We start from the raw sequence: 26,322 nt of genomic DNA, 5'->3' as shown, positions 1-26,322 counted from the left end.
GATGTTCATTCATGTTTACGGAATAAGCGCAAAGTTGACAGTAATGACAGTTGACCCAACTTTTACCACCACGCCATAACAATGTTGCCAGATTTCATCCATAATTTTACAAGCTCTTAATGAATAAATAGACACTTTTATTCAAATAAAAAGTTAATTGCCGTGCATTAAACACAAAAAATATATGCAAGCTAATATGTGTTGTATAAATTTCATTGGTATATATTATATTTAGTTCGCTCAAATTAGTTTATGTAAGGTTGGTACTACAACGAAACTACCGTGTATAAGCATAGGCTTCCCTCCCACACCGCCTGCCCCGCAAGAGATGTATCGAACGTCCTTAATTGATAGACTGCTGTTACTTGTGTCACTACTGTCACTTTTGTTTAAAAAACAAGAAACAGGGTAACAGGGTTTGATGGACAATTTTGATATATTTTCTTCTTCAAAATTATGCAATAGGATCGCTACTAGCTTCTTGTTTAATTGCCCCTTATGACGTCAGACTAGTTTTTAAGTAACAGAAAAATTCATAAATGATTTCTACCACTAATTTGTCATATATTTAAAATTTTACTATACAGGCAGGTTCTCTTATATAAAATCTTTGTATCAACAACAATTTGTATATGGTTTGTTTTTATAGTCAACAACCCTATTAAGCAGCATGTCAGTGATTTGGAAAAGGTTGCGGTATTGGATTACTGTTCGACAGCGATATAATGTGATGTGCTGCATAGTAAGGATCAATTTGATGCACTGTAGATGGCAACAATGGGGAAGTTGCACATTTTTTATTCTCTTATTAAATTCCTTGCATCGTAAAAAGTCAATTGCTGCATAAATTTTTAATTAATAGTTTTCCTATAAAAAAATATAGAAATTGAAAATAATTCTCTACACAAGAAAACTTAGTGTTAAGGAGGTTTATCTGATAAGGAATTAACAAACAAATAATAATAAAACAATTAATATAAGCTTATTAATATGAAGAAAATCCTCAAAAGAAATTATGACTAGTTTGGATACTTAAGAGACGAGATATTAATAAAATAATATTTCACGATTTAGTACGAAGTTTTATGAGAATGTAGATTTTTTTGGCCTTTCCACTTAGAATGCGCAACAATTGACGAACAGTTTCCACAGTAACTTGTATAAATAGGAAACCGATATCTAAGGAACCGTATGACAACTTGTAGAAATCGGTTAGGTACTTGTAAGATATATAATTTATAATAAATCTCCTTCAAACTGCTGTCGTTGACTAACTTAACTTCCATATGCGTGATAGCGGCAATGTCGCGGTCTCGACGTAGCGTATTATTTGAAATTCGCAGGTGTCCAAACAGAATGATCGAATGCGAGCGAGCGAACGCCGAGCCGAGTGCGCCAGCCAAGTGCAATGTTGCTAAATCTAAAGACTTACTACTTTAGTCACTAGCGAATTTACAGAAATTCTCGTTAAGACTTTAGACGTACATCCGTACCCTATAAACCTCCTTAAACAAAGATGGCTGGCTTTTATGTCACGATCCGGTATTGGTCCAAACCAAACGAGTCTCGGTCTCGGTAGTCTGTGTAGTTCTGTGTTCTGTAGCCTGTCTCACTCATTTGTATTTATGTAATCTACGTGTGCCGGATAGTTCTTATATTATTTACTTTTACTTAATTGTTATTATTTTAAAAATTGTACAATCTGTAGTATTATAATCCAATTAATTACATATTAATAGTTCAGTTTAAAGGGGTTTTACATATAGAAACATACTTTTGTAGTTATTTTCTGCACTTTAAATAAATTTTGCCTCAAAAGAAAATTTGATGCAACTTCCTCATTTCAGTTGTGCATGGCCAAATTTAAAACTTCATATATTCATACGTGAACAACACAAGTGTGGAGTCAGGATATATTGTTTGTGCAAATATTAATTACAATAGTTCTTAAAGAAATAAAATTATGATATAAAAAAATATGATTTTACCTTTCTATGACATTCTCAACTGATTTTTGGAATTGGTATTCAGAGTCAAATTCTAAATATGACGCTAAAGTTCTTATCACATTTGATTCTATGGTAAGGGCTAAGACAATGACGTATCCCGTCAATTTTTTAAATAAACCATCCAACTGAGATCTGATCTGAAATATAAAATGTATTTAAATGCTATAAACTGGTGCAATTTTTAACTGATGCACCACAAAAAGTTGCTGTATGTTTCTGTACCTGATTTTCGTATCTTTTTCTTGAATTGGAGGACATTTTGTCAGCAAACAATACATTTACATTAGCTTCTTGGCAGTGGTCACCACGGTCACCATAGTAAGTGCGGCTTTCTGATTTTGACAAAATATTAGGGGAACTTACATTTTCCTGGTACCCCTCATTCCCAGCTTTTAATATACGCTGAACATTTTCTACTAATTCAGTAGTCGTGAACAATTTTTCCTGAAATCTACTGACATTTTTAATTGCAAAACTCTGAAAACAGGTGATGTTTTACAGTAATAGTAGTTCCACCGATCAAATGAATTCTACATGCCAGTTAATCAACACTATACAAAAAAGCAAAATTTACACCTTTGAATTTTTGTCTGTACAGCAGACTTCTGAACATTTTAAGATTATTTAAATGGGGATTTGAATTCTTAACAACTGTCAATATTTTTTTTATTAGAAATTACAAAGAGTATGTGTTGTCTCACCTATCTTTGTCCCAACTTCGAACTCTCACTGTTCCTTGGTCGTTATCCTTCAAAATTATAGTATGGGAAACTTTCAGTTCATTCAGTTGCTCTTGTATCTCTTCTATATTGGCGGCTTCCACTAAAGAACTTCTTATGCCTGCTGCCCATAAACTTCTTAAAACCTAAATAGGTAATTCATATAATACTAGGTGCCCAATAAAAAATGTGAAATACTTTTAAGGGTAGCTTCCTTCCATTTTTTGGGGTAGCTGAATGTGAACATGCGCTTATACATCTTTTTTGCTTTTTTTTTATTGGTAATACCTCTCTGTTTTAGGTAAAGGTAACTCGAATTAAATCGGTCTATTTTCAATCAAGGCAACTACTCTTGAAGCATGTCACATTCCGTACTGAACACCCTGTATATTTAAAAAAAAACAATGAAAAATGGAGTTTTTTAGCTGCATTAAAAAGCGCTCTCCAACAGGAGTTTTTGTTTATACTTATAGGTTTTCAAAAAATGTTTCATCTGAGACCTCACATTAAAATCCATTAACAATTTGTTTAAATAATTGCAAAAAACCAGCGAAATTTTAATTTGCTATAAATAGAAGAAAAAAGCAAAAATCTTCTCTAAACTGCAGTGAAAGTTGTATTTTGTTACCCTGAAGAAACCCTGAAAATTTGGTAAAAAAATATTTATTTGTTTCGAGTTTTTGCATTTATTTATTAGAAATAGTATTTTTTCAATAGCAAAAACGCGGTTGTTAGTGTTATAATAAAGGGCCTTATGAGGGCTCATTTGTTTCGTCTTGACATATTTTCAAGATATGCAATTGGAAATTGTAATTTCATAGGCTAACCTCCTCAAAACGGTGTATAACTTCGTTAATAACTTTGCGAAAAATGAATATTTTTTAAAGCCGCTTTGATATTCGTAATTTTTCACGAATTAAAAAAAAATATATTGTACTAGGACCATTTTTAGCCGAGATAGTGTTTTTTTAAATTCATAACTTGTTTATTTATAAACATTAAGACTTGAAATAATCATTGTTTAAACAATGATCTTGTTGTTTTAAACCCATACTATTTGGGAAATATTTCTTTTTGCATAAACTAACGATTAAACCAAGTTTCAATCTGAAACGAATTACCTTTTGATTTACATATATTACAAATTTCATTTACTGGCTAAATACTAGCCAAATTATTATACATATAAGAACATGACTGAAAAACAACTATCTTAAATGTAAAGTTTAAAAGTAAAATAATATGAAATAGAAGATTTACCTTTGTTGTTTCCCTAATCAAATTCTTCGTACCAATGGAACAAACGACAACATCCAGAAAGTCTACTTGCTCCTTTTGCAAGGCCTGCACTAACCGGTCCAGAGAAATGGAAACCCCAACTGCCGATTGCTGAACATCTCTGCTGAGCATATTAGCTTGTTCCATGATACTGCGGTAAAACGATATCATAGAATCGTATCTACCACCGGCAGCTAATACTTCCATATTTGCGTGCTTATGTTTTTTCTTTAAATCACATACGAATTGACAGATCATGCCTGAATACTGATGAACGTTATATACTAGACCAGGAGACACCACAATATCGAACTAAAATTATATCATTGAGGTATAAAGTTGACCAAAATAAAATTCTACAAGCTGAGACTGAAATTTATTCACAACATTAAAATACATTTAGTTAAGAATATACAGGGCGTTTTTTTAACGACATATCACCTATAACTTTTATAAGTGTTATATGATACCAAACTTGATGTTCAGGGCTAAAAGAACATAATTGTCTAATGAGGGCAATTGCGTTATTTTTATTAACAAAATAATATTAAAGATATAAACCCATCAATTCAATACAAAAGTTATAAGAAACAAAAAAGTGAGATAAAACGGTATAAAATACAGTACAGCTCAATATTTAAAATTATGATAAAAATGTACTCACAAAAAAAGGAAATAATACTTAAAAAATCCAAGATTGTTGTTTATACAGGGTGGGCCATTAGTGCGAGAAAGTAAAATAATTCCCTTGTTACTCAAAAATACAGATAAAAAGTTTATATAAAAGTTGTATAGAATCAAAAAACCTAAAGGACAAAATTAATTTGAAACACACAGGGCGATGAGTGAAAACAAGACACACCAAATATTACATTTTTTAAATGGAACACCCTGTATACTTTCAAACATATGGATTTCTGAAAAAATTTTATATATGGCAATATAAACAGTTTATCATTTTAGTGCGGGGTTGCCAAATTATGTAGAAAATTTTTCGAATTTTCGAAAAACATAACCTCGAAGAAGTTGCACCAAGGAAAACAGATATTTCTTTGAAACCGATGTAGGAAGGCAAGTAGGTGATTTAGACTTAGTTGTCACGAGCTTTCTCACTTGTAATTTTAATTACTGTATAATCGTCACAAGATTGAGGGACACTTTTTTAGATACAACAGAAATCTTAATATTTTTAAATGGGACATTCTATACATTTTCACTTCAGTTTTCTGCTAGATCTGAAAAAGTAGTAATCTGGCAACAAAGCAATGGCTCACATTAGATCGACCATATCCTTAGACACTTATTAGGTATCAAATTTCACAACAGTCAAACATTTCTTATAAAAGTAACAGGGGTGTGCCATTAAAAACAAACTTGTACTGATATGGGCTTACCTTCACTCCATAAGCTTCAGCATTTTGTCCAATAATTTTTAGATCCTGCAGAGCCTGCGCCGCTAGTCGGCTTGCCTCTCCTGATCTCTTTTTAGTAATCATTTGAAATTGATTTACAGCCTTTGAAATCTCAAATTCCGAATTAAAGAGATTCAATAATAAATTGATTGTGTTATCCGATAATCCTAACTTTATAAAATAATTCTGCATTTCGTACTTTGGCACCTTACACTCCTGAAAACGATATGAAATATATAAACATGTCTAAGATGTTCGTAAAATTTTACCTTTACATCCGAAATCATACTATAAACTTCTTGATGTTTGTCTTTTATACCGCAATGCAGTAAAATTGCTTTTAATAATGATGTATGATTAAGTTTTATCAGGAAACGTTTGTGCTTAACACCAGGTAGCTCGTTTATTATCTCGTATACAATATAGAGTACTTCAGCATCCGATACAAGATTACCTAAAATACATATATGCACGATTTTTTATTTAAAAACAAAAACAGTATCTAACTTTTTGGATGAAAAGAAAATTGATTTAGATATTTCAGGATATTACGTATCTTCACAAAAACTATATTATAAAAATTATGAATGAATACATTACCTTGCATTGGGCTTACAATGTCAAATGCACATTCATAAAGTTCTCTAGGTTGAAAACCAAAAACCTTTTTTTCTCTATACACCCTCTCGATTGAATATCGCCTTAATAGGCTAATTCCATTCCAAGCTATATATCTAGCAAATGGAACCCTTTAACAAAATTATTAGAGTTCCAACATAAAACATATAATAAATACTGACCTGAGATCATGTGGTAAAGATACAATACTACCAAAGTGGGTCATAAGTTTAACACAAGAGTCCATACCCTCATAAAATTTGCTCTTAGGTATTAAAAGTGGAGTGGACAAGTTCTGACCACCATGTTGTTTGAAAATCTAAAATATGAAATTAATAGAAAGAGAATTCCGGGCCGTGACATAACTGCGAGAGTTAGACTCATCTCGATAGTTGTTCATTTTACAGGGTAAATTTTCAAACGCAGTGAGCAATTTTGAAAAATGAGGCTTGAAAGAGCGCTGTTTAAAATTTAGGGTATCTGCTCAAATTTAACTCCTTATTGAGTTAGGACTTGGCATCTTAGATTCGTTTCTTCAAGATTAATCTAATGAGGACTTGTTCTCTACGATTTCTAATTACCAAAATTAAAATTATTGAAGTTGGTGGACGAATTGATTTTCAGATTCATCTTCCAAGTGTTTTCAAGTTCACAGTTGCAATTTAAAAAAACTCGAGATTCTGTTAGATACAGTCCATTTTTAGCTTTCTGTCAGTACTCAGTTTGTCTTAACTGGTTCCTGCTTGCAGGAATGATTTTACAGTCATTACCTCATCAAAATATAACATTAAAAATACCAATACTTACCTTTACACAGACTTGTCTGACGAAATCATACAACTGCAAAGGCTTCATAGTATTAGGCGTGAAAGGATCTTTGTCATAAGTTATATCTTGAGCTGGCGTGACTGACTGTTTAAAACAAGAAGCGATGAGGTATTTGTAACCTTTTAATTGGGGATTACTTAGTGTGTGTCTCACTAGTTCTCTTAGTTCACATTCCTCTAGTACCGGTGGAGGGACATGCTCAGATTGTAAAAGTTCCTGAGAAGTGGGGCGTTTTGAAACATCATGATCTAATAACCACCTGCAAAAAACAATAAATTGGTTCTGTTAGTTCTGGAAGATCATTATTACCTTATAAGAAATTGTTTCTTCTTTTTTTCTCTAGCAACAAAATCTTCTGGAAATGTAATCTCTTTCATTCTTAATTTAGTTAGTATTTTTATTCTTTCCATTGAGGTTTCTAAAGGTTTATAGCACATTTCAAATAAGATTATGCCTAAAATAAAATCATGCTCAATATCGATACTTCTGAAAAAGAAAAAGTAAAAAATTACCTAAGCTATAAATATCAACTTTCTGGTTATACACCACTTTCGATACTCCATTTATTTCAGGTGCTACGTACAAAGCAGTGCCTACTTGCCCGGTTTTGCTTTCATCTGTTTCTTCTCTTTCACTTTCTATAAGGCTTTTGGAAAACACATATTCATTTTGCCTTGACTTTAACACAGTTGTGGCTAAACCAAAATCCCCTATTTTAACATGATCATCAGAATCTAAGAATATATTTACAGGTTTCAAATCTCTATGGATCATTCCTTGTTGGTGAATATGCGCTAAACCTAGCAAAAACAATTATTTCTCACTAAATGCAATATTGTTTTACTTTAAAAATTAAATATACATTGTGCAATTTTGAATGGGGGTCATATTTATAAGGAGGCTACCTTAAGCTTTGGAAACATATTTCATAAGTTACAAAGGTAATGAAGGAACAAAGTATGGAACTTATATGGAACTATATGGATTTTCTCGTTACGTTACCAAGGAATGAGCCAATAAATAGCTTTACGAGTAAAAAGAAAAAAAGAATCATAGTGATATTGGCTATCAGGATAAGAATAAAATGAATTCTCAAATTCATCATCATGGAAATTATCGTGAAATCTGAGTACAATAATAATGTGCCATCGTACATTGTAGGCATGAAATTATCACATACGTACGATAATTATTGTATGGTTTCGATCACTGATTTAGTTTATCTAAACTACGCCAATTCAGAGGTCATCGTCACAAACTAAACCTAGTGCTTTAAAAGAATATAGTAACAAATAATTTTTATTAAAAACTTGCAATGATTTTAAAGTAGTAACAATAATTATTTTAAGACATAAATTAGTTTTACTCACAACTAATAACTTACGCCTATCCACATATCAGTTAATATTTAATGATTCAAACAAAAAATACTAATTTTTTAAAAACATTTTTTTAATGCTCGGTGTTTCCTCTGCTTTAACAAAAAAAATATGGTGGCTTTAAAATAAGACATTGTAAGCAATGTTTTTTTATAAAATTATTTTCCATGCATTTTCTCTGCCACTCCTTTAGTTTCGTACAGTTGAGTTAAAAAGTGCTGTTTAAAAAACTAATTATAGATTAGTATTCTGGAGAATACACTGACTAAAACACTGACCCTCACTTAAATTTANGGGTCATATTTATAAGGAGGCTACCTTAAGCTTTGGAAACATATTTCATAAGTTACAAAGGTAATGAAGGAACAAAGTATGGAACTTATATGGAACTATATGGATTTTCTCGTTACGTTACCAAGGAATGAGCCAATAAATAGCTTTACGAGTAAAAAGAAAAAAAGAATCATAGTGATATTGGCTATCAGGATAAGAATAAAATGAATTCTCAAATTCATCATCATGGAAATTATCGTGAAATCTGAGTACAATAATAATGTGCCATCGTACATCGTAGGCATGAAATTATCACATACGTACGATAATTATCGTATGGTTCCGATCACTGATTTAGTTTATCTAAACTACGCCAATTCAGAGGTCATCGTCACTGAGATTCACAAACTAAACCTGTGCTTTAAAAGAATATAGTAACAAATAATTTTTATTAAAAACTTGCAATGATTTTAAAGTAGTAATAATAATTATTTTAAGACATAAATTAGTTTTACTCACAACTAATAACTTATGCCTATCCACATATCAGTTAATATTTAATGATTCAAGCAAAAAATACTAATTTTTTAAAAACATTTTTTTAATGCTCGGTGTTTCGTCTGCTTTGACAAAAAAAGTATGGTGGCTTTAAAATAAGATATTGTTTTTATAAAATTATTTTCCATGCATTTTCTCTGCCACTCCTTTAGTTTCATACAGTTGAGTTAAAAAGTGCTGTTTAAAAAACTAATTATAAATTAGTATTCTGGAGAATACACTGACTAAAACACTGACCCTCACTTAAATTTACACCCTGTATGTCAGATTATCTACCTTCAACTATTTCTCTAAAAAGTCTCCAAACTCGATCTTCATCAAGATATAAATTCTTATCTATAGCTATTCTTAGGGTGCTTTTCTCGCAAAATTCCATTTGTATATACATGAAATCAATTTGTTTAACTATTTCTTGGGAGGGTTCCGTAGAATCCGTATTTCTACATGAAGTGACAGATACCGAGGTGTCTTTTGAGAGCGTGTCAGAATCATGTTCAAATTCAATGCCATCTGAATCTGATTCTTCGCTATAACTGAAAATAATTTTTATTTTTATATAGTCTAGTAATATTAGTAGATATACAGAGCAACGTCTAATTCCAAACATTGTCCACAGCTTTAAAGGCAGTTAGGGGACAACGTAGGTGTTTCCGCCAGATCTAAGAACTGCCACAAACACGAATTGTTACTTAACTGTTACAATAGGACAATAAAAGCAATAAACCCAATAATTAAAAATGATAAATGTTTAAATCTGGGGAAATCGATTGCAATGCTCACTAGATATTGAAGGCCTACAAAATTTGTGTAAGCATCATCCTTACTTCAATTTATCTATTGTAATTTTTAAAACCAATTTTAATACTGNTCCCGAAATTCATGCAACAAAATTTGGTCATAAATTCTTAACAATTTTTTTCTTTTTGCCAACTGGCTCCCTTTTTCTGAGTTACAGCCCCCTGAAATCTGCCCCTAAGAAGTCTCTTTTATCTCTCAAAACCAGGTTGTACGAGAAATGAGAATCACTAAATTTGGTACACAGGGGTTTTATGACTTGTGGAATCCTACAGTGCTACGCTTTTTGGCGAGAAACCCCCTTAAGACACTTTTTCGTGGCTCCCCTTGTCTTTGGAACCAGAAAAATTTGGTCGCAAATTTGATTTTTTTTTTAATTATTAGTTAGCTAGAAAAGCCATTGAATTTAGAAACTTTTTTGTCTCTTGATATTTGTTTCGTAAAACGCAATGTTTTTCAGGAAAATAGCGAATCACGATATGCATTCGATCACATTTTGACATTTTTCTCGAAAACATTGCGTTTTACGAAAAAAGTTAAAGACAAAAAAGTTTCTAAATTTAATGGCTTTCTAGTGGACTAATAATTTTTAAAAAATTTAAATATGCGACCAAATTTTTTTGGCTCCAGACACGGGGGCCCACGAAAAATTGTCTTAAGGGGGCTCCCCACCAAAAAACGTAGCACAATCAGATTCCACATGTCATAAAACCCCTGTGTACCAAATTTAGTGATTCTCATACAACAGGATTATGCGATATAAAAAAATATTATTCTTAGGGGCGGACTTCATGGGGCTGTAACTCCGAAAGAGGGGGCCACTTGGCAAAAATAAAAAATACGCGCCGCGCCATTATTCTATGGCTAGAAATTGGCCTCAATGATTTGGGATCGAGGGGGATTATCCCTCTTTATCCTGCCTCATCTCGTGTAGGCCTGGACAGCCTTCGTAGGTGGGCCNAAACACTGACCCTCACTTAAATTTACACCCTGTATGTCAGATTATCTACCTTCAACTATTTCTCTAAAAAGTCTCCAAACTCGATCTTCATCAAGATATAAATTCTTATCTATAGCTATTCTTAGGGTGCTTTTCTCGCAAAATTCCATTTGTATATACATGAAATCAATTTGTTTAACTATTTCTTGGGAGGGTTCCGTAGAATCCGTATTTCTACATGAAGTGACAGATACCGAGGTGTCTTTTGAGAGCGTGTCAGAATCATGTTCAAATTCAATGCCATCTGAATCTGATTCTTCGCTATAACTGAAAATAATTTTTATTTTTATATAGTCTAGTAATATTAGTAGATATACAGAGCAACGTCTAATTCCTAACATTGTCCACAGCTTTAAAGGCAGTTAGGGGGCAACGCAGGTGTTTCTGCCAGATCTAAGAACTGCCACAAACACGAATTGTTACTTAACTGTTACAATAGGACAATAAAAGCAATAAACCCAATAATTAAAAATGATAAATGTTTAAATCTGGGGAAATCGATTGCAATGCTCACTAGATATTGAAGGCCTACAAAATTTGTGTAAGCATCACCCTTACTTCAATTTATCTACTGTAATTTTTAAAACTAATTTTAATACTGTTATGTTAATTGAAAATTATGATGGTACAGTATAGACTCTTTAATCCGAACTCACCTTAATCCGAATATCCACTAATCCGGCCCGACGATCCGACGAATACCCGTTTCGATGGTCCGAAACAAAACTCTTTAATTCGAACAAAATTCGGTTTAACGTATATAATTCGGATTATAAAGTCAGACTACAAAATAAAAAGTAACTGCTAAAAACGTAATTCCCCGGCAGTCTCGGGGAAACCCTTTTGTGCGAGTCGAAAACTTTGTCGATTAGATCTTTTTAGTTGAAATATTATTGCCGTGCAAACATATTTATACGACATATTTTACGATAATGTTTGGTTTTATTGTTATTTTTTGCCTTCTCAGTAACACAAAATCTAATTCATATTATAACATAAACATATATATATTTACATATGTACATATTTACTATCCAGTAATCCGAAAATATCGGTAATTCGAACTTATCTCTTTAAGCCTATGTTTTAATTAGTTCGGATTAAAGAGTCTATACTATATTTTTCTTATTGCAACATGATTTTTTGTAATTATTTGAAATTTTCTGTAAATCTTATTAATTAATTAAAATATTCTAAAATATGAAATGTAGGTATATTTAAACACTTACACAGCACCCCAAGCCTCATCATCATCCTCACTAGAGTCCTCGTCAGATGGACTATTGAAAGTTACTTGTGATTTACTGTCATACGTAATGGAAACCTCAACATTTTTTATAGGTGGAGCCAAAGCTTCAATGTCATCATTTAAAGTGAACTAAAAAGACATTTAGTATATAAATATGTATATATTTCCTTAATGATGGTTACATATGCAATTTTTTTTATTGTTGGAAATTTGGGGATCATCGGTTTTAAAAGAGTTACAAATTTTTTTGAGAAAACAAAATCAATACAATTATTTTCGCAAAAAAGCTACATAACAGAACATTTAAGCAGAGCATATATGCCTACAAGTCTACAACATTGGTTGTAAGGTCCAGATGTTTATTTAAACAATTTTAAAGGTCATTCCAAAATTAAGGTAATTCAAGAGTTACTATTAAATGACATTTTTAAATGTTTAAACTGATTATATAAAAAAAAACTTGAATAAATAGCTAACCTCGTCTCTTCTAATAATTTTAGGTATATTCTGTTCAACAGACGACGTACTAGTACTATTGTCCACTTCTTCCTTAATAGTAGTTGTCTCTATCCATGAATTATAATAACGAACAACATTTTCATGATTTAGTCTTGATAATAACTTAACTTCTCTTACGATTTTCTTATTAAGAGTCTTATTTTTGGGATTTAGTCGAATCCGTTTAATTGCATAATAGCAACCGTCTAGTTTGTTCCTCACCTACAACCTAAAGAGTGATTACACAGGTAATACAATTGTCAGAACTGTTTACTTTTATAACGTCCCCAAAGGCTCCTTTGCCCAGATGTTGCAAGAATTCAAATTCGCTATTAATTCTAGATTGTCCGTTAGATAACTGACTTAATGCTAATAAATGGTGGACCATTTCAGGAGACACGTTTCTTTCCAGAGCTACTTCCTCAGCTACATGTTTCGGAGAGAGATGTACTGTTGTTTTATGGAAAAAAGAATGATTCAATAATTGAGCTGCTGTATAGCGCTCAGACTCATCCTTTGCAAGGCATCTAAAACCAAAGATAAATAATTCCCTTGCCGTTAAAAAGTTATTTGCTTTGCTATTAATAATATGAACAAGTCCGGTGTATATATCCAGAGTTGAGGCTTTTAGCACAGTGGGTCAGAAACGTCGTTCTAGTTGTTTACTTTGTATGTCAGCACAAACTATGTGTTGTTGTTGTCACATATTTTCTATGAATGTGTTCTTATTTATATTAGTAAACCGAGGCCAGTTTTGTCACGAGTCGCTTATCCTCAGACTCTACATATATCTACTGTTGTTTCTTCAGTTTATGGACTTTTTGAACATACATACCTTGTTAAAAAATCATACAAATCCGACTGTATTGAATTTGGAATCACCAGATTCTCATCATTAACAGCATTCCCTTGTAAGAGAGATAACAGGAGTTTTCCAAAATTAAAAATATCAGTCTTTTTAGTATAGGTACTATGAATATGAGATATTAAATCAGATAATCTCCTATGAATACTATAGTTTGCTAACTTAACGAGACCTTCAAAATTTAAAAAATTATATCACTCGAAAAAAACATTAAGAAGCAAACTTACCTGTATCATTTATGTATATATTAGTGTCTTTAATGTCTTTGTGAACCACGTTATTCCTATGTAAATACTCGAGACTTATAAGAATGCCTTTGGCGATATATTTGATAAAGTCTACATCGACCTTTATATTTTGATTGGAAAATAAAGAAAAACAATTGGAACCTATAATGAATATATTTTAACTATACTTTTACTTGAAGTTTGACTTTATTTTTTTTCTCACCATTAATGAATTCTTTCAACAAATAAACTATTACTTTATTGTCATCTATTTGATATTTAAGGCTATAATAGTGAGCTAGATTTATGTGTTTCAGTTTAATTAAGTAGTTAATTTCTTGTTCAATACTGCTTAGTTGTCGTTGAATATACAAAGAATCACTTTTAGTTTTAATTTTGATGTGCCATTCATTAATTATAACTAATTCACCCGTTTCATTATCCAAGCCGCTAAATACTACATGACAAGGAGTGGAGTGTTCTGCAATGTAAAAAGTAATATATAATAAAACTCATTTTAAGGTATGTAAACACATTACTTATACACTGCCCTCTCTGAACTTCTCTTCTATTGAATTCAATCATTGTGGTACCTTTGTGCTGACATGGGTATTCGTCGCTGCTTTCTGTAGAACTATCATCACGTTTTCTGAAAATTAATATTTACATATTATAAACATGTGTAAGGTACATTCAATTATTTTCATACCTTGTAACAACTGAAAACCTTCTAGATGTTTCAAATTCTTCATCATTTTCTGAGTTTTGTCTATTTTCCCTTCTTAACCTTACCTCAGATTTTAATATTTCTTGCCTTGATTGGATTTCCTCCCTCATGTGCTGTCTCTAAAATGATAAAAAGAATCTACTATTTTATACGACTAAATCCGAGTATTTATAACTAGTTATACTTAATTATAAAATAAGTAAAGTTATGTTAACTTCAATTCAAGTATATTTTGGGAAATACATCAATTTTTTTGATTTCTAATAGGGAAATTAGTTGCGGTGTACACACCTGTCTATCTTGTTCATTCTTTTTTGCTTGTAAATCCTTTTGTTCTTTTTCCTTTTGTCTTTGCAACATTTCATCATAGAAACTCTTTGACGCTGGCTTATTGTGATAGTGCAAAAATTCTTGAACAAGTTGTGATAATTGAAATATCATTTCCTCACCTTTCAGTTCACTAGCTTTTTGTTCTAATTTTTCTTGAAGTTCAGATAACACTACATTTGAGAGGCCTTTTCCATTTTCCAATAATACTTTTGGGACACTATATATCATACACATTACGGAAAGGAATAGAACAGACACAAAGACATTTTAATATGAAAACAGAAGGTTAAAAAATAAAATAAGTGATGTAGCTATATGATGAATGATATATTATAAACAACTTTATTGTAGATAATTCCACAGTTTTACAATTACTTACCTATCAGGATATTTTTCTGAACAAATAATATGAAGATCTAGCTTTACGTAAACTTCTTGTGTACCAGAACTTCCCTGCTGTGGGGTTAATGAAAGACTCAAATTTAACGGTCTCCATTTATTCCACACAGACTTACCACGTAAATCTCTCAAATCATCGCCATAAATTGCCTATATTGTAAAGCCTTGCTAAGTAAAAAACATATTTGTAATATTGTTTATATTTACCTGTAAGGCTTCAAATTCATTTTTCTGGCGAGCCTCCAAGGATTCTTCACTAAACATTGTTACATTTTTGTAAATATTTTGTTTTTTATACTAAGTATAAAAAATTTCCTATTTTTCAACGTTTTTAATTTTTTGCAAACCAAATTCAATTCAATTTCTAACCTTTTTATTTTCTGTCACCTTCATCTATCAGTTCTGTTACTGAACACAGAACAATCAGAACATGGAACATAGATCATTCAATCCATAATATTGAAAAAAAGCTAGATTGTCAAGTATGTAATATGGCGTGTGTGGTATGTACCTAAGATGACCGCGCAATTATTCTATGGCTAGAAATTGGCCTCAATGATTTGGGATCGAGGGGGATTATCCCTCTTTATCCTGCCTCATCTCGTGTAGGCCTGGACAGCCTTCGTAGGTGGGCCTCATCCGTCGTCTACCCCGACCGCAAATGCGGCCGGTGTAGGCGCTTTGTGGGACCTCCTTTTGTCCTGGCTGGGCCCCGCCGGCTAGGGCCCTTTCTTCTGGCGCTCTTCTTGCTTCGCCGGCTCGTCTGTGTGAACCCCGGGGGTGGTGTCATGTTTATGTGTGGTATGGTTGGGTAGGGTAGTGCGGCTATGCAGCCTGGGATGCGCTTTGCTAAGGTGGCCCTTAGGCTAGCGCGGGAGGGGAGGGTTAAGGAGGGTATGGGGGGTGTGTATGTGTGTGTGTGTCGTTGTCTTCGTTTCTTGATCCTGGCTGTCTCTGAAACAGAAAAGGTTAGCGGGCAGGGGGGGGATAAAAAATACGGGTCCCCTAAATTTGTCTTAAGAATCTGTGATCAAATTTTGTTGCATGAATTTCGGGACACCAGGACTAAGGTCAACCAAATTTCAGTGTGATGCAAAAAAAATTGTCCTTTCAAAGTAAAAAAAAAAAAACGAAGAATTTAAAAATATTTACCGACTAATAACGACCCCAACTAGATTTATGATCATAACTGTCACATACCGGCAATTCAGATTACTTCTAGGATGTGTATGTAACAAAAAAATTTTTTTTTGGTGCAAAAGCGAATGAGTAATTCCAGAGAACACTATATAGTGTTTGCTTGTAATACGCTGCAATAAATCAGTGGCGGGTATATCAATCTGTTTTGGAAAGAAATACTGCGTTAGTACTACTTGACTGACTGTGTCCTTTAGCCTGGATCCACATGCATGCGTGATCACGGATCCGTTGTAACCACGTGACCATCAATATCCAATTGGGCATCAATAAAGCGACTTGACACTCCATTGGTGATAACGGATTGGATGTTGATGATGATCACGTGGTTACAACGGATCCGTGACCAAGCAAGCATGTGGATACAGGTTTAATGTTTATTATACTATTTACATTATAAACATCGGCGCTTTAATGAATAGAGTTTGTATAGTCTTTCCGACATCAATTGAAGAACCAAGAGGTTGACAGGTTCGGTCGCTGACGCGGCAACTCGCCATTGAAATATTTGAAAAACTTGTTCCCATATACAGGTCTGGTCGAACTAAACTTGGAGGTGGTAGAAATGTATACACCCAGTTGAAGAATGCGAGCGCGGGCAAACGAAATACATAGCTGCATTGGGCCACTGGGCAAATAAATCTCGGCTGTTGACAAATTGCCCAGCAGTGCAGTGCAGCAATGCGGAATTTGGTGTGATTCAGGTAATTTTAATTTATTAGGTATAGACACCTTCTAATAATGATTCATATTACAATTGCAAAAGAGAGAAATAAGAGGGATATTTTACTAATATTATTACATCGCATTTTGGAGACCTTTTGAAACGGAAAATAACGAAATTTACCATCAATAATATAATAAAATTGTTTGAGGACATAAATAATTAAGGAGATTTTCATGCTATTATTTGTTTTTGCACAATCATATAAATTAAAAAATTTAAACAACCATATTATTTTTATTATTTACAAGAAGCCATAACATTATTTACATTATTATCAAACAATTGTGAAAACAAAAATTTAATCAAACGTGTTTACCTATGTCTTCTGAAAGTAGGTAATTAAGATATAATAATAAAATATCACAAAAATAAATAATAAATTATTTAAAATAAAAACTTGTACAAAAGATACGTAATAGAGAAAATGATTAACAAATTGGAATGCTAATTTCATAAAGGACTCTAAACATAGCTCTGCGCAACTTAGTTGTATTTATTTTAAAATACACAAATTAAAATAAAAATTCCGATTTTCTTATGAAAATAATGAGAGCAGTGACATCTATTATGTTAATTTAAAATCACTCTTCTAAGGAAAATATTTCAGTTTGGATTTGATTATTTTTATGTATTTTGATGTTCAGAAAGTTTTTGATATAATTACCTTCGAAAAAGTATAAGTGGCAGTTTATTTAATAAATGATATTCAGTGCTGCTGTACAGTAAATACATAAATATTTATTAGAAATTGTATTATTTTACTTTTGCAAGAAGGGAAAACTTAAAGAGATGAAAAATCAAATTACAGACTGGTAAACGGGTAAACGAACATAATAATATGGAAGTGGTTCTAACATATTTGCAGGCGAGGAGCTGTCCTGCTTTACAGAAACAAACATACAACAGCTTGTTTTCACCTAACGTGATGGAAATTGCAATAAGAAACTCGCTGAACAAAGAGTCAATATATCACATTTTTTTATTTGAAATAATATTTGCCTAGGGTGATGCATTTTTTATAAATAAAACTATAATATAAAAGACAATAACCAAACAATATAAAATACAATAACAGAAGAACATTATGAAATGCAAATTATATCCTGAATATTCAAAATTATTTTTTTAATCCGCGGAGGCGGAGGAGACTAAACTCTTATGAGTCGTTATGTAAAAATGTCTGCGATTTTTGCCACACATGAAGGCCCCTCTTAATGATTGGCCATGGTAGCCAATTGAGAGCAATGGCCATCATGTAGAGGGTTGTAACTGGATAACGCTGGCAGACAATGGTTTGCAATTGGTTTGGTATCAGTTTTTGGTCACCACTCAGAGGCACATGGACAACCATGGCCAATACTCTTTCTCGACATTCTTTTAAACAGTTTTTTGGTGGTGTGTGTAATTTAAACACAATAGCAGGCACAGTCGTTTTCACGTCCATACATTACGATACTTTGAGTAAATAAAATGTAGAATATTATGACGTTAATGAAATGTCAAATGTTAGCCAGCGTGTGGTTGATAACCATGGATTATGATGGTCTCTGGTTACAATGACCTTCGTTGGCCAACTGAAGTACATGGTACATAGTGAAAAGGGGCTGAAATAATAATAATTTCTCATGTGGCCACTATTAGCGCTGTCATTTTATATTAGAGATGTTCTGTGTTCAGAATTGTCTACAACTAATAAATGCATTTTCTTAAGAATAACTTTCATTAGTAGGTAGTAAAAATTGAGGTAGATGTAGTGTTATGTTGTGTTTATAGTAAAATGTAAAAGAATCGTATAATTTTAAGTGTATGCAGCAAAGTGTGTTCTTTGAAATTAAATTGGTGTAGCAGTAATTTTTATAAAAATCTTTGACAATTTATGGCAAATAGTTGTTGGTGAAGATTTTAATCAGAAAACCCTCAGTTCTCAAAGAGCTGTGCCAAATATTTTACAATTTTCATAGTCAAAGTTACAGCATTTAAGGAGTTTGAAAAATAAAATTTAAATAGGTATAACTAAAAATCACCTGTTTGTATCTATCAGTTGATTATGCAAATATATATATATATAGGGCGTTACAAAATTTGCAGACATGGACTGTGGGGTCATATTAGGCTAGATAAGGTGATAAAAGTGTCGTTATGATTTTTCAATCAGAGCAGTATTTTTCGAGATATAGCAGTATAAAATATTCAAAAATAATAAAAATATATTATAAATTTCAATTTTCCATCATTAGATAAACAATTACCTACGACAAACAAATTACAATTAATTGTTCAAAATTTCTGTCGTCTGCTGTTAAACATACTTCAGCACATTGAGCTACTGCTCGAATGGAGTTGCGCATCACCTCTGGTGTTATTTGCTGTATTGATTGAAATAGGCGGTTCTGCAACTCATTCAAACTTGCCACTGGCGTTCTGTACATCAACGTTTTTAGGAAGCCCCAAAAGAAAAAATCACATGGCGTTAGGTCTGGAGAATGAGGTGGCCAAGCAAATGGACCGCCTCTGCCAAGCCAACCGCACTGCTTCACCTGCATGATTATTTGAAGCTCCGAGAGCCAACAGCATATCATAATATTCACAATTTGAATAATATTCACAGTTTGTATTAACAGATACTTTTACTGTACTCTGACGAATGTCAAAGTATTAATAAATGCTTTCTGAATTGGCATTAATTGTTTCAAACAATACAACAATTAACGCCAGAAAGCAGTAGCACAATGTGCTGAAGCATGTTTAGCAGCAGGTGGTGGAAATTTTGAACAATTCGTTTATCATAATTATTTATTAAATGGTTAAAAATTGAAAATTTTTATTATTTTCGGTTATTTAAAACTGCCGTATCTCGAAAAATTTCGGTCTGACTGAAAAATGATGGAGATATTTTTTATGACCTTATCTAGCTTAACATGATCCCACAGTCTGTGTCCACGAATTTCATAACACCCTGTATATTTTGCACACATACCTTTGGAGATCTCGGGGTTGACAACCCCTATTTTTATTCCATATTTCACAAATTTTCTTTGAAATTTTTTCGTCATGAAAATTCTTTATGTGAGAGTAGAAATTATTCTCTCAAAAAGGATTGGGTCCCATGCTTCCTAATCAATAATCGTCACCGCTGGTGAAATAATTTTATGAACATGCATGATTTGTTGATTTTTTGATGATGAACATGATTTCCTCAAAATAAACACTCAAATTGCAGAGCTGTGTTTAAGCACACTACTTATTTAATGGCTACTTCCAATATACCCAAAGATTTGAAAGCACTATGGATACTTTTTATAAAAGAATATAGATTGATCCGGCCATCATCTGCCAAATTGTAGCACTCTTGGTACAAAACCGACGTGATCTAGCCTATTTTGATCTGAAAATTAATTTGCTCCATATTTTTTCTAGTACACAGATGACATCGTAAAGTGCTTTGAAAAATTTGAGTATATTGGATGTAGCCAATGGCTGTTTGTAGGTTAACTCCAGCTAACATCATAGCCTTTCCAGTTCACGTTTGGAGCTAGATGAACCATTTTCTCTTTATAATAAAATGTCACTATTCCTCTATAAGCGGTTCGAGGCACTCCACTCTAAAAAAAAAGAATAAACGTATAAATTAGAAGTTATTATCTTCTAAATCTATTTTATTTTGTAAGAGATGTGATAAAATGCGCCTATTAACCACCAAGAAACCGCTTACAAATTTTATCGGATTATTTTTTTATACGCAGTGTGTTCTGCTAAGGTAACTATATTTATTTATTGCCCAATTTTAGCAATTTTAAAACTATTGAGAGCATGTAAGAGGCTTGTCTTAATTAGTTTACAACTACATGACCATTTCTTTATGCAAAAATTAGAGTAGGTACTAATAGATATTTTCTTAGGGTAAAAATTTCAACAGATTCTTATTCAGGTTAAATTGAAACATACATATGTATATCAATTTTTGTAGTATATTCCGTTTCAAATTTTCTTTAGTCTTTGTCCTTGGACTCAATTGAAAAACTACAAAAACCGTACATTTTTGTTTCAAGTAAGTCTTGTCAGTGTAATAAGTGTCAACCATAAGAGAAACAAAAATAAGAGTAAAAAGTAAAATGAAATATGAGCATTTGCATTTAGGCATGTCCATATATATTACTAAACAGTGTGTAACTTAACTAAAAAGTAAGAGACATTCTGTGATTTTCTAACACTGTAATAAAATGTTGGGTGTGATATACAGTGCGTCCCAGAAGTAACGCAAAAAATTCGTATTTTATTTTGTGATGCGTTTTCACAAAAAAGCTAAAACACGTCAATTTGTAAATAGGAATTGTCATTTTGTCACGTTACTTAAACATTTTTTGAGCTATGTTTCATAAACCTATGACCTATGATCATCGAAATTTTTTTTAAATAGCACCACCTAATTTTTTAAGCATAAAAGGAAAGCCCATTTGAAGGGGGATGTGTCGATATAGGGTTTGGCCTATTTTACTTTGACAGGTGTGAAAAAAAGCCAACGATTGGAAAGGACACGGTCTAAAATAACAACAAAAGTAGGTATCACAAACTGATGCGAGAACAGTGCCACAGCAAAAAATGGGAATTTGTAGATGTTTTGTGTTTTGATTGATTGTAGGTACATGTTTTTATGTATTGATGTATTGGCGTTTTTGGCGATAGGACGAACGACAGTGTATGGATTTTCAGTGACAGTTAACATAACATTTTGCCTATCATTTTTCCTCACTGTCATTGGCCTTCCAGATCTAGACAGATCTCTAACATGTCCAGCGTCTTCAAATTTGCGTACTAATATGCATACTGTAGACGGAGGTATTGGTTGTTCTGGATACTTGGCATTGAATAATTGACATACTTCATCATAACTACGAATCCTATCTCCGTATTCAACCATAATTAGGATTTCAATTCTTTGTATCTCACTTAAATGAATCCTATCTCTGTATTCAATCATAATTAGGATTTCAATTCTTTGTATCACGCAACACCATCGTAATGTAAAGTTATGGTATTTGTAACTGTCACAATGATAATAGGTGGCACTATTGCATTCGCTAATTGTCATCCTCAAAACAATGTGTAGCTGCTGTGAGCGGGTGAAACTACCCAATCTACATAAAAACATGTAACTACAACCAACTAAAACACAAAACATCTACAAATTCTCATTTTTTGCTGTGGCACTGTTCTCGCATCAGTTTGTGATACCTATTTTTGTTGTTATTTTAAACCATGTCCATTCCAATCTTTGGCTTTTTTTTGCATCTATCAAAGTAAAGTAGGCCAAACCATATATCAATGCATTTCCCTTCAAAAGGGCTATCCTTTTATGATTTAAAAATTAGGTATTTGGTGCTATTTAAAAAAAAATGTGGATGACATCATAGGTCTATGAAACATAGCGCAAAAAAGGTTTAAGCAACGTGACAAAACGATTTCTGATTTACTAATTGATGTGTTTTAGCGTTTTTGTGAAAACGCACCACAAAATAAAATACGAATTTTTTGCGTTACTTCTGGGATGCACTATACTATACAAAATTGTCTGGATGTAGTAAAAATCTGGACATCTGGTAACATACAATTCAATTATTTTTTAAATTTTCCTAAAAATGTCCAATACAATTTTTGGCAAAGCTTTTTAACCACAGGAGGATATTAAATAAGGGTAGCAACAAAAATTTATATACTGGGTGTTAATTAAGTATGTACAATAAATGCAACAGACGATTATTTGAGTGATTTTAAGGCAAAAAGTTCATATAAACATTTCGTTTTCAAGATAGTGTTAAACTTTTGTAAAAAAAATTGGTATTTCGTAAATATCTTAAATACCCTTTACCCAATTTTGTTGTAATTTGTCAGTGTAATTTGTAGGTTAAGGGGCAAATTTAACCCTAACTTGATTAGATTTATTAAGTCCAGTGGCTTCCCGAGCGGTACCTTAACGAATATTTTGGACAAAAAAAATGTACGCCACTGACTTTATTGTAATTTTTATATATTTTTTGAATTAAGAAACTAAAAGTACAACTTTTTTGTCACTTGAATGTTTTTCGTATCTTTACAAAAGTTTAACACGCTGTATCTTGAAAACGAAGCATCTGCGGACCAATGTTTATATAAACTTTTTGTCTTAAAATCACTCAAATACTGTTGAATTTATTGTACATACTTAATTAACACCCTGTATAGTAAGGTACCTAGATTTTATGCTTAAAAAAGGCAAAAAACTAACCGTGTGTTATGTACAATATGCTGGTGCTGCTCAAAATAGAACTCACTGCATACATTAGCACTATATCTATATATTTGGATGAAGGATAATTTTGGTAATAATATTAATAAAATAATAATAATAATAATAATTCTCTTCCNATAATAATAATAATAATAATAATAATAATAATAATATTTCTAACTCTCATTCTAATCGCAGGGATTAGCCCAGAAGTAGGAGACTTGTAAGGGAGAGGGGGTGGCATATTATTATTCAGTAGGCAATATGTCCATCCTAATAACAGTTAATAAGTCACACAACCATAGAATAAACATATTCTACATTCTACAACCATTTTGATGACTATTTTACAAATAATTGAATTTGTTCTAATCTGTAAACTCTTCACAGTAATATTTTTTGTCCCAAAAATACGTAGGTGTTGAAAATAAATCCTTCATTATAATTCATATGTACAGGAAGATTAGAGGAAGCAAATTTGACCTACCAAGTCATTGAAACATTAAAACACCATATGAAAAAGTCCTTACAGAACAACCTCTAAAAAGTGATTCCTGGTCTCAAAAGAAATCTTCATGAAATTTGAGAATTTTTACTCTGGAGTTTTGTATATCTTTAGTCTACACTATGTCAAAGAAAATTCATGTTGTTATAAAGGCTAAAGGAGACATTATGAATTACTAAACCATAAGCAATCTGTTCCATCCGAACTGTTCAACTGTTTTTATTTAATAAACATGTAAATCAACTTTCTCGACTACTGAATTTGTGACATACTTTGTTGTATAGTTGCAATGAATTTGGAGAACTTACATAAAATTTATAATAAATAATGTGGTCCCAATATTTAGTTGCATTAAAAAAAATGTAAGAGAGTGTCTTGATTTTTATTAGGCCATACTGCATAAGTAGATACTAACCTTAAAATCATCCATTAATCCTAATTTTTTTGTTATAATTTTGTATTCATCTCGGTTTCTATAAGTAATTCTCACAGGACTATTATAATCGATACGACCTTCTCGAAGGTCTTGATAATTCACTACTGGACTTTGGTAAACATCTTTAACAAAGCTTCTGTCATAATTTTCCTAAAAATTTCCTAATAATCAACCTGTTATAATAGAATAAATGCTAGGACAAACCTTTAATAAGTAGGTTAAATTCATTTTGGTAAAAGGCACAAACTCCTCATTTAGTTTTATAAATTTCAAATGTTTTTCAAAAAACATGCCACTGAAACAGTAATAAAATTATTTTTTCAAGAAATCAATCATTTTATTATATTACTTTGAAACACCTGTTTTACCAAATGTTCTAGTTCTGGAAATTTCAGGACGTATGCAGGATCTGCCTTTTCGTTGCTGTGGGTCTCGAATCCAATCGTCCCAATAGCTAAAACATTAAAACAATTATCATTCCACCTAATTGGGAAAAAATATAATTTAATGTCTTACGCTCTTGGCCATTTCGTATACAGTTCCAACCACAATGATTTTGTCAACATCCAACCCAGACCAGGGAAGAAATCTGTTCGGTACAGAAGATCTGGTCGATTCATATTTACTAACCCTTCTTTGCCATTATCATTCCAAGCAGATATACACCACAGTGACGAGTCTTTTACTAGTAGTGGATAAGTACCAAGGAAGTATTCAAAAAAGTCTGACGATACCTCTAAATCATCTAATAAGAGAAAAATTATTTATTGGTATGAAACAGCCATTTTAGTAGCATTGTAGAAAGATTTAATGATTAAAAAATTTAAATATTTTTTGATATGATTAATTATATAGGTATACTACAAAACAGATAATTTTAAATAGCTTGCAACACTCAGAAAAAATATACAAATGAGTGCTTAGTATTTCAAGTTCTCACAAATAAGCCATCACCTCAAAATTAACGAGTTCAATTTCATATTAAACTCTTATTTCTCTTTTGAAATCAGAGGTACATTTTTTAAAACAAAGTAAGATATTTTTAAGAAATGTTGTTTTAACTAACCTTCTACAATAATAACAGTACTAAAATTAAAATTAAAAAACATTTGGTTAAGTGCCCACCCATAATGCCGGGCAATCTTAAAATACCCTTTAAATTTCTTTTCTTTTGGGGGAACCTGTATATCAGACTGATCTGGCTGTTGAATCAGAGATACTTGGTTTCCATATTTTTCTATTACGTCTCTAGTTTCATCATGATTACAATCCTAAAAAGAAATATAGTATTTTATTCTTTTAAGTTAATACATTATAATTATATTTACCTGGCTTACAATAATAGGAAACTGATCTGGATCAGGCCTATACTGTATAAGCCTATCTAAGCATTTATTAATTGTTACTCGATTACATGCAAATACAAGTACTGGAATTTTAACGTTCAACGCTTCTTTCGGTATTTGCCTTTGTCCATGATCACCTTTCTTTTTAATTTCTAACAGCTTCTGAGCATTGTTAATCATATCATTATTTTTCTTAAACTGTTCTGATATGCCTTGTTCCAAAATCACAATTTGTCGATTGACATTTACAGAAGTCTCTGAATAAATTGGACGATATAATAAAGTAAAATACAACACCAACGACCACGTTATTGTTATTAAACCTAGCACTACAATTGTGCGTTTTATTCGCATGTTATATTTAAAATTGACTATAATACTGGAAGAGATTGTGATATCAGAATATCTTCTTAAAATTTGATATAACCAAGTGTACCTTTACATGCATAATGCATAAAATTATCATAATGATCACAAAAATCTTAAATTTTTGTATTATCTACATTCTCTCATTCCATAGCCATAAAATAAACCGAGATCAACAGACACGTCAAATCAAGAACATTTTTGTATTTCCCAAAAACGTTGCCCTTGCATGCTTTGTCATACACATACCTTTGTGTTGGCATTACATCGATCCAATAAAATACTCGAAAATAGGAACGGGTTGCTAATTAACTAG

General features: G+C 32.0%; 2 protein-coding genes across 2 annotated transcripts in view; both read right to left on the bottom strand.

The window, feature by feature from the left end:
• Nucleotides 1-15,532, bottom strand: part of LOC108914626 (eIF-2-alpha kinase GCN2) — a 20,840-nt gene extending 5,308 nt beyond the window's left edge. The window contains 22 exon segments of the mRNA XM_023454132.1: nucleotides 1,989-2,146; nucleotides 2,232-2,460; nucleotides 2,711-2,874; nucleotides 3,989-4,318; nucleotides 5,401-5,634; nucleotides 5,688-5,872; nucleotides 6,019-6,167; nucleotides 6,219-6,355; nucleotides 6,844-7,123; nucleotides 7,174-7,318; nucleotides 7,377-7,664; nucleotides 10,880-11,136; nucleotides 12,099-12,247; nucleotides 12,596-12,838; nucleotides 12,891-13,143; nucleotides 13,452-13,653; nucleotides 13,709-13,870; nucleotides 13,932-14,189; nucleotides 14,248-14,554; nucleotides 14,727-14,982; nucleotides 15,145-15,314; nucleotides 15,372-15,532. Of these exon segments, the coding sequence (XP_023309900.1) occupies nucleotides 1,989-2,146; nucleotides 2,232-2,460; nucleotides 2,711-2,874; nucleotides 3,989-4,318; nucleotides 5,401-5,634; nucleotides 5,688-5,872; nucleotides 6,019-6,167; nucleotides 6,219-6,355; nucleotides 6,844-7,123; nucleotides 7,174-7,318; nucleotides 7,377-7,664; nucleotides 10,880-11,136; nucleotides 12,099-12,247; nucleotides 12,596-12,838; nucleotides 12,891-13,143; nucleotides 13,452-13,653; nucleotides 13,709-13,870; nucleotides 13,932-14,189; nucleotides 14,248-14,554; nucleotides 14,727-14,982; nucleotides 15,145-15,314; nucleotides 15,372-15,428 (4,613 nt within the window). The 5' untranslated portion in view covers nucleotides 15,429-15,532.
• Nucleotides 15,533-17,340: 1,808 nt separating this feature from the next.
• Nucleotides 17,341-26,208, bottom strand: LOC108914666 (alpha-1,3-mannosyl-glycoprotein 2-beta-N-acetylglucosaminyltransferase). The gene is made up of 7 exons (XM_018720519.2): nucleotides 25,623-26,208; nucleotides 25,361-25,565; nucleotides 24,811-25,039; nucleotides 24,644-24,748; nucleotides 24,499-24,589; nucleotides 24,274-24,444; nucleotides 17,341-20,690 (listed from the first exon to the last, which is right to left on the bottom strand). Exons 1-7 carry the CDS (start codon nucleotides 25,992-25,994, stop codon nucleotides 20,577-20,579), a joined length of 1,287 nt encoding a protein of 428 aa, XP_018576035.1. The 5' UTR covers nucleotides 25,995-26,208; the 3' UTR covers nucleotides 17,341-20,576.
• Nucleotides 26,209-26,322: the final 114 nt, after the last annotated feature.

This window comes from Anoplophora glabripennis, unplaced genomic scaffold (assembly GCF_000390285.2).
Source record: "Anoplophora glabripennis isolate ALB-LARVAE unplaced genomic scaffold, Agla_2.0 scaffold50, whole genome shotgun sequence".
Classification (NCBI taxonomy): domain Eukaryota; kingdom Metazoa; phylum Arthropoda; class Insecta; order Coleoptera; family Cerambycidae; genus Anoplophora; species Anoplophora glabripennis.
The sequence above is the reverse complement of the archived record's forward strand: the minus strand, read 5'-3'. Positions and strand labels throughout refer to the sequence as shown.

Coding starts and splice junctions, on each gene's coding strand:
- LOC108914666 (XM_018720519.2), bottom strand. CDS start 25,994: ATGCGAATAAAACGCACAATTGTAGTGCTAGGTTTAATAACAATAACG. Junction 25,040..25,360: donor TACTGTTATTATTGTAGAAG/GTTAGTTAAAAC, acceptor TTCTCTTATTAG/ATGATTTAGAGGTATCGTCA. Junction 24,590..24,643: donor GGTAAAACAGGTGTTTCAAA/GTAATATAATAA, acceptor TTACTGTTTCAG/TGGCATGTTTTTTGAAAAAC.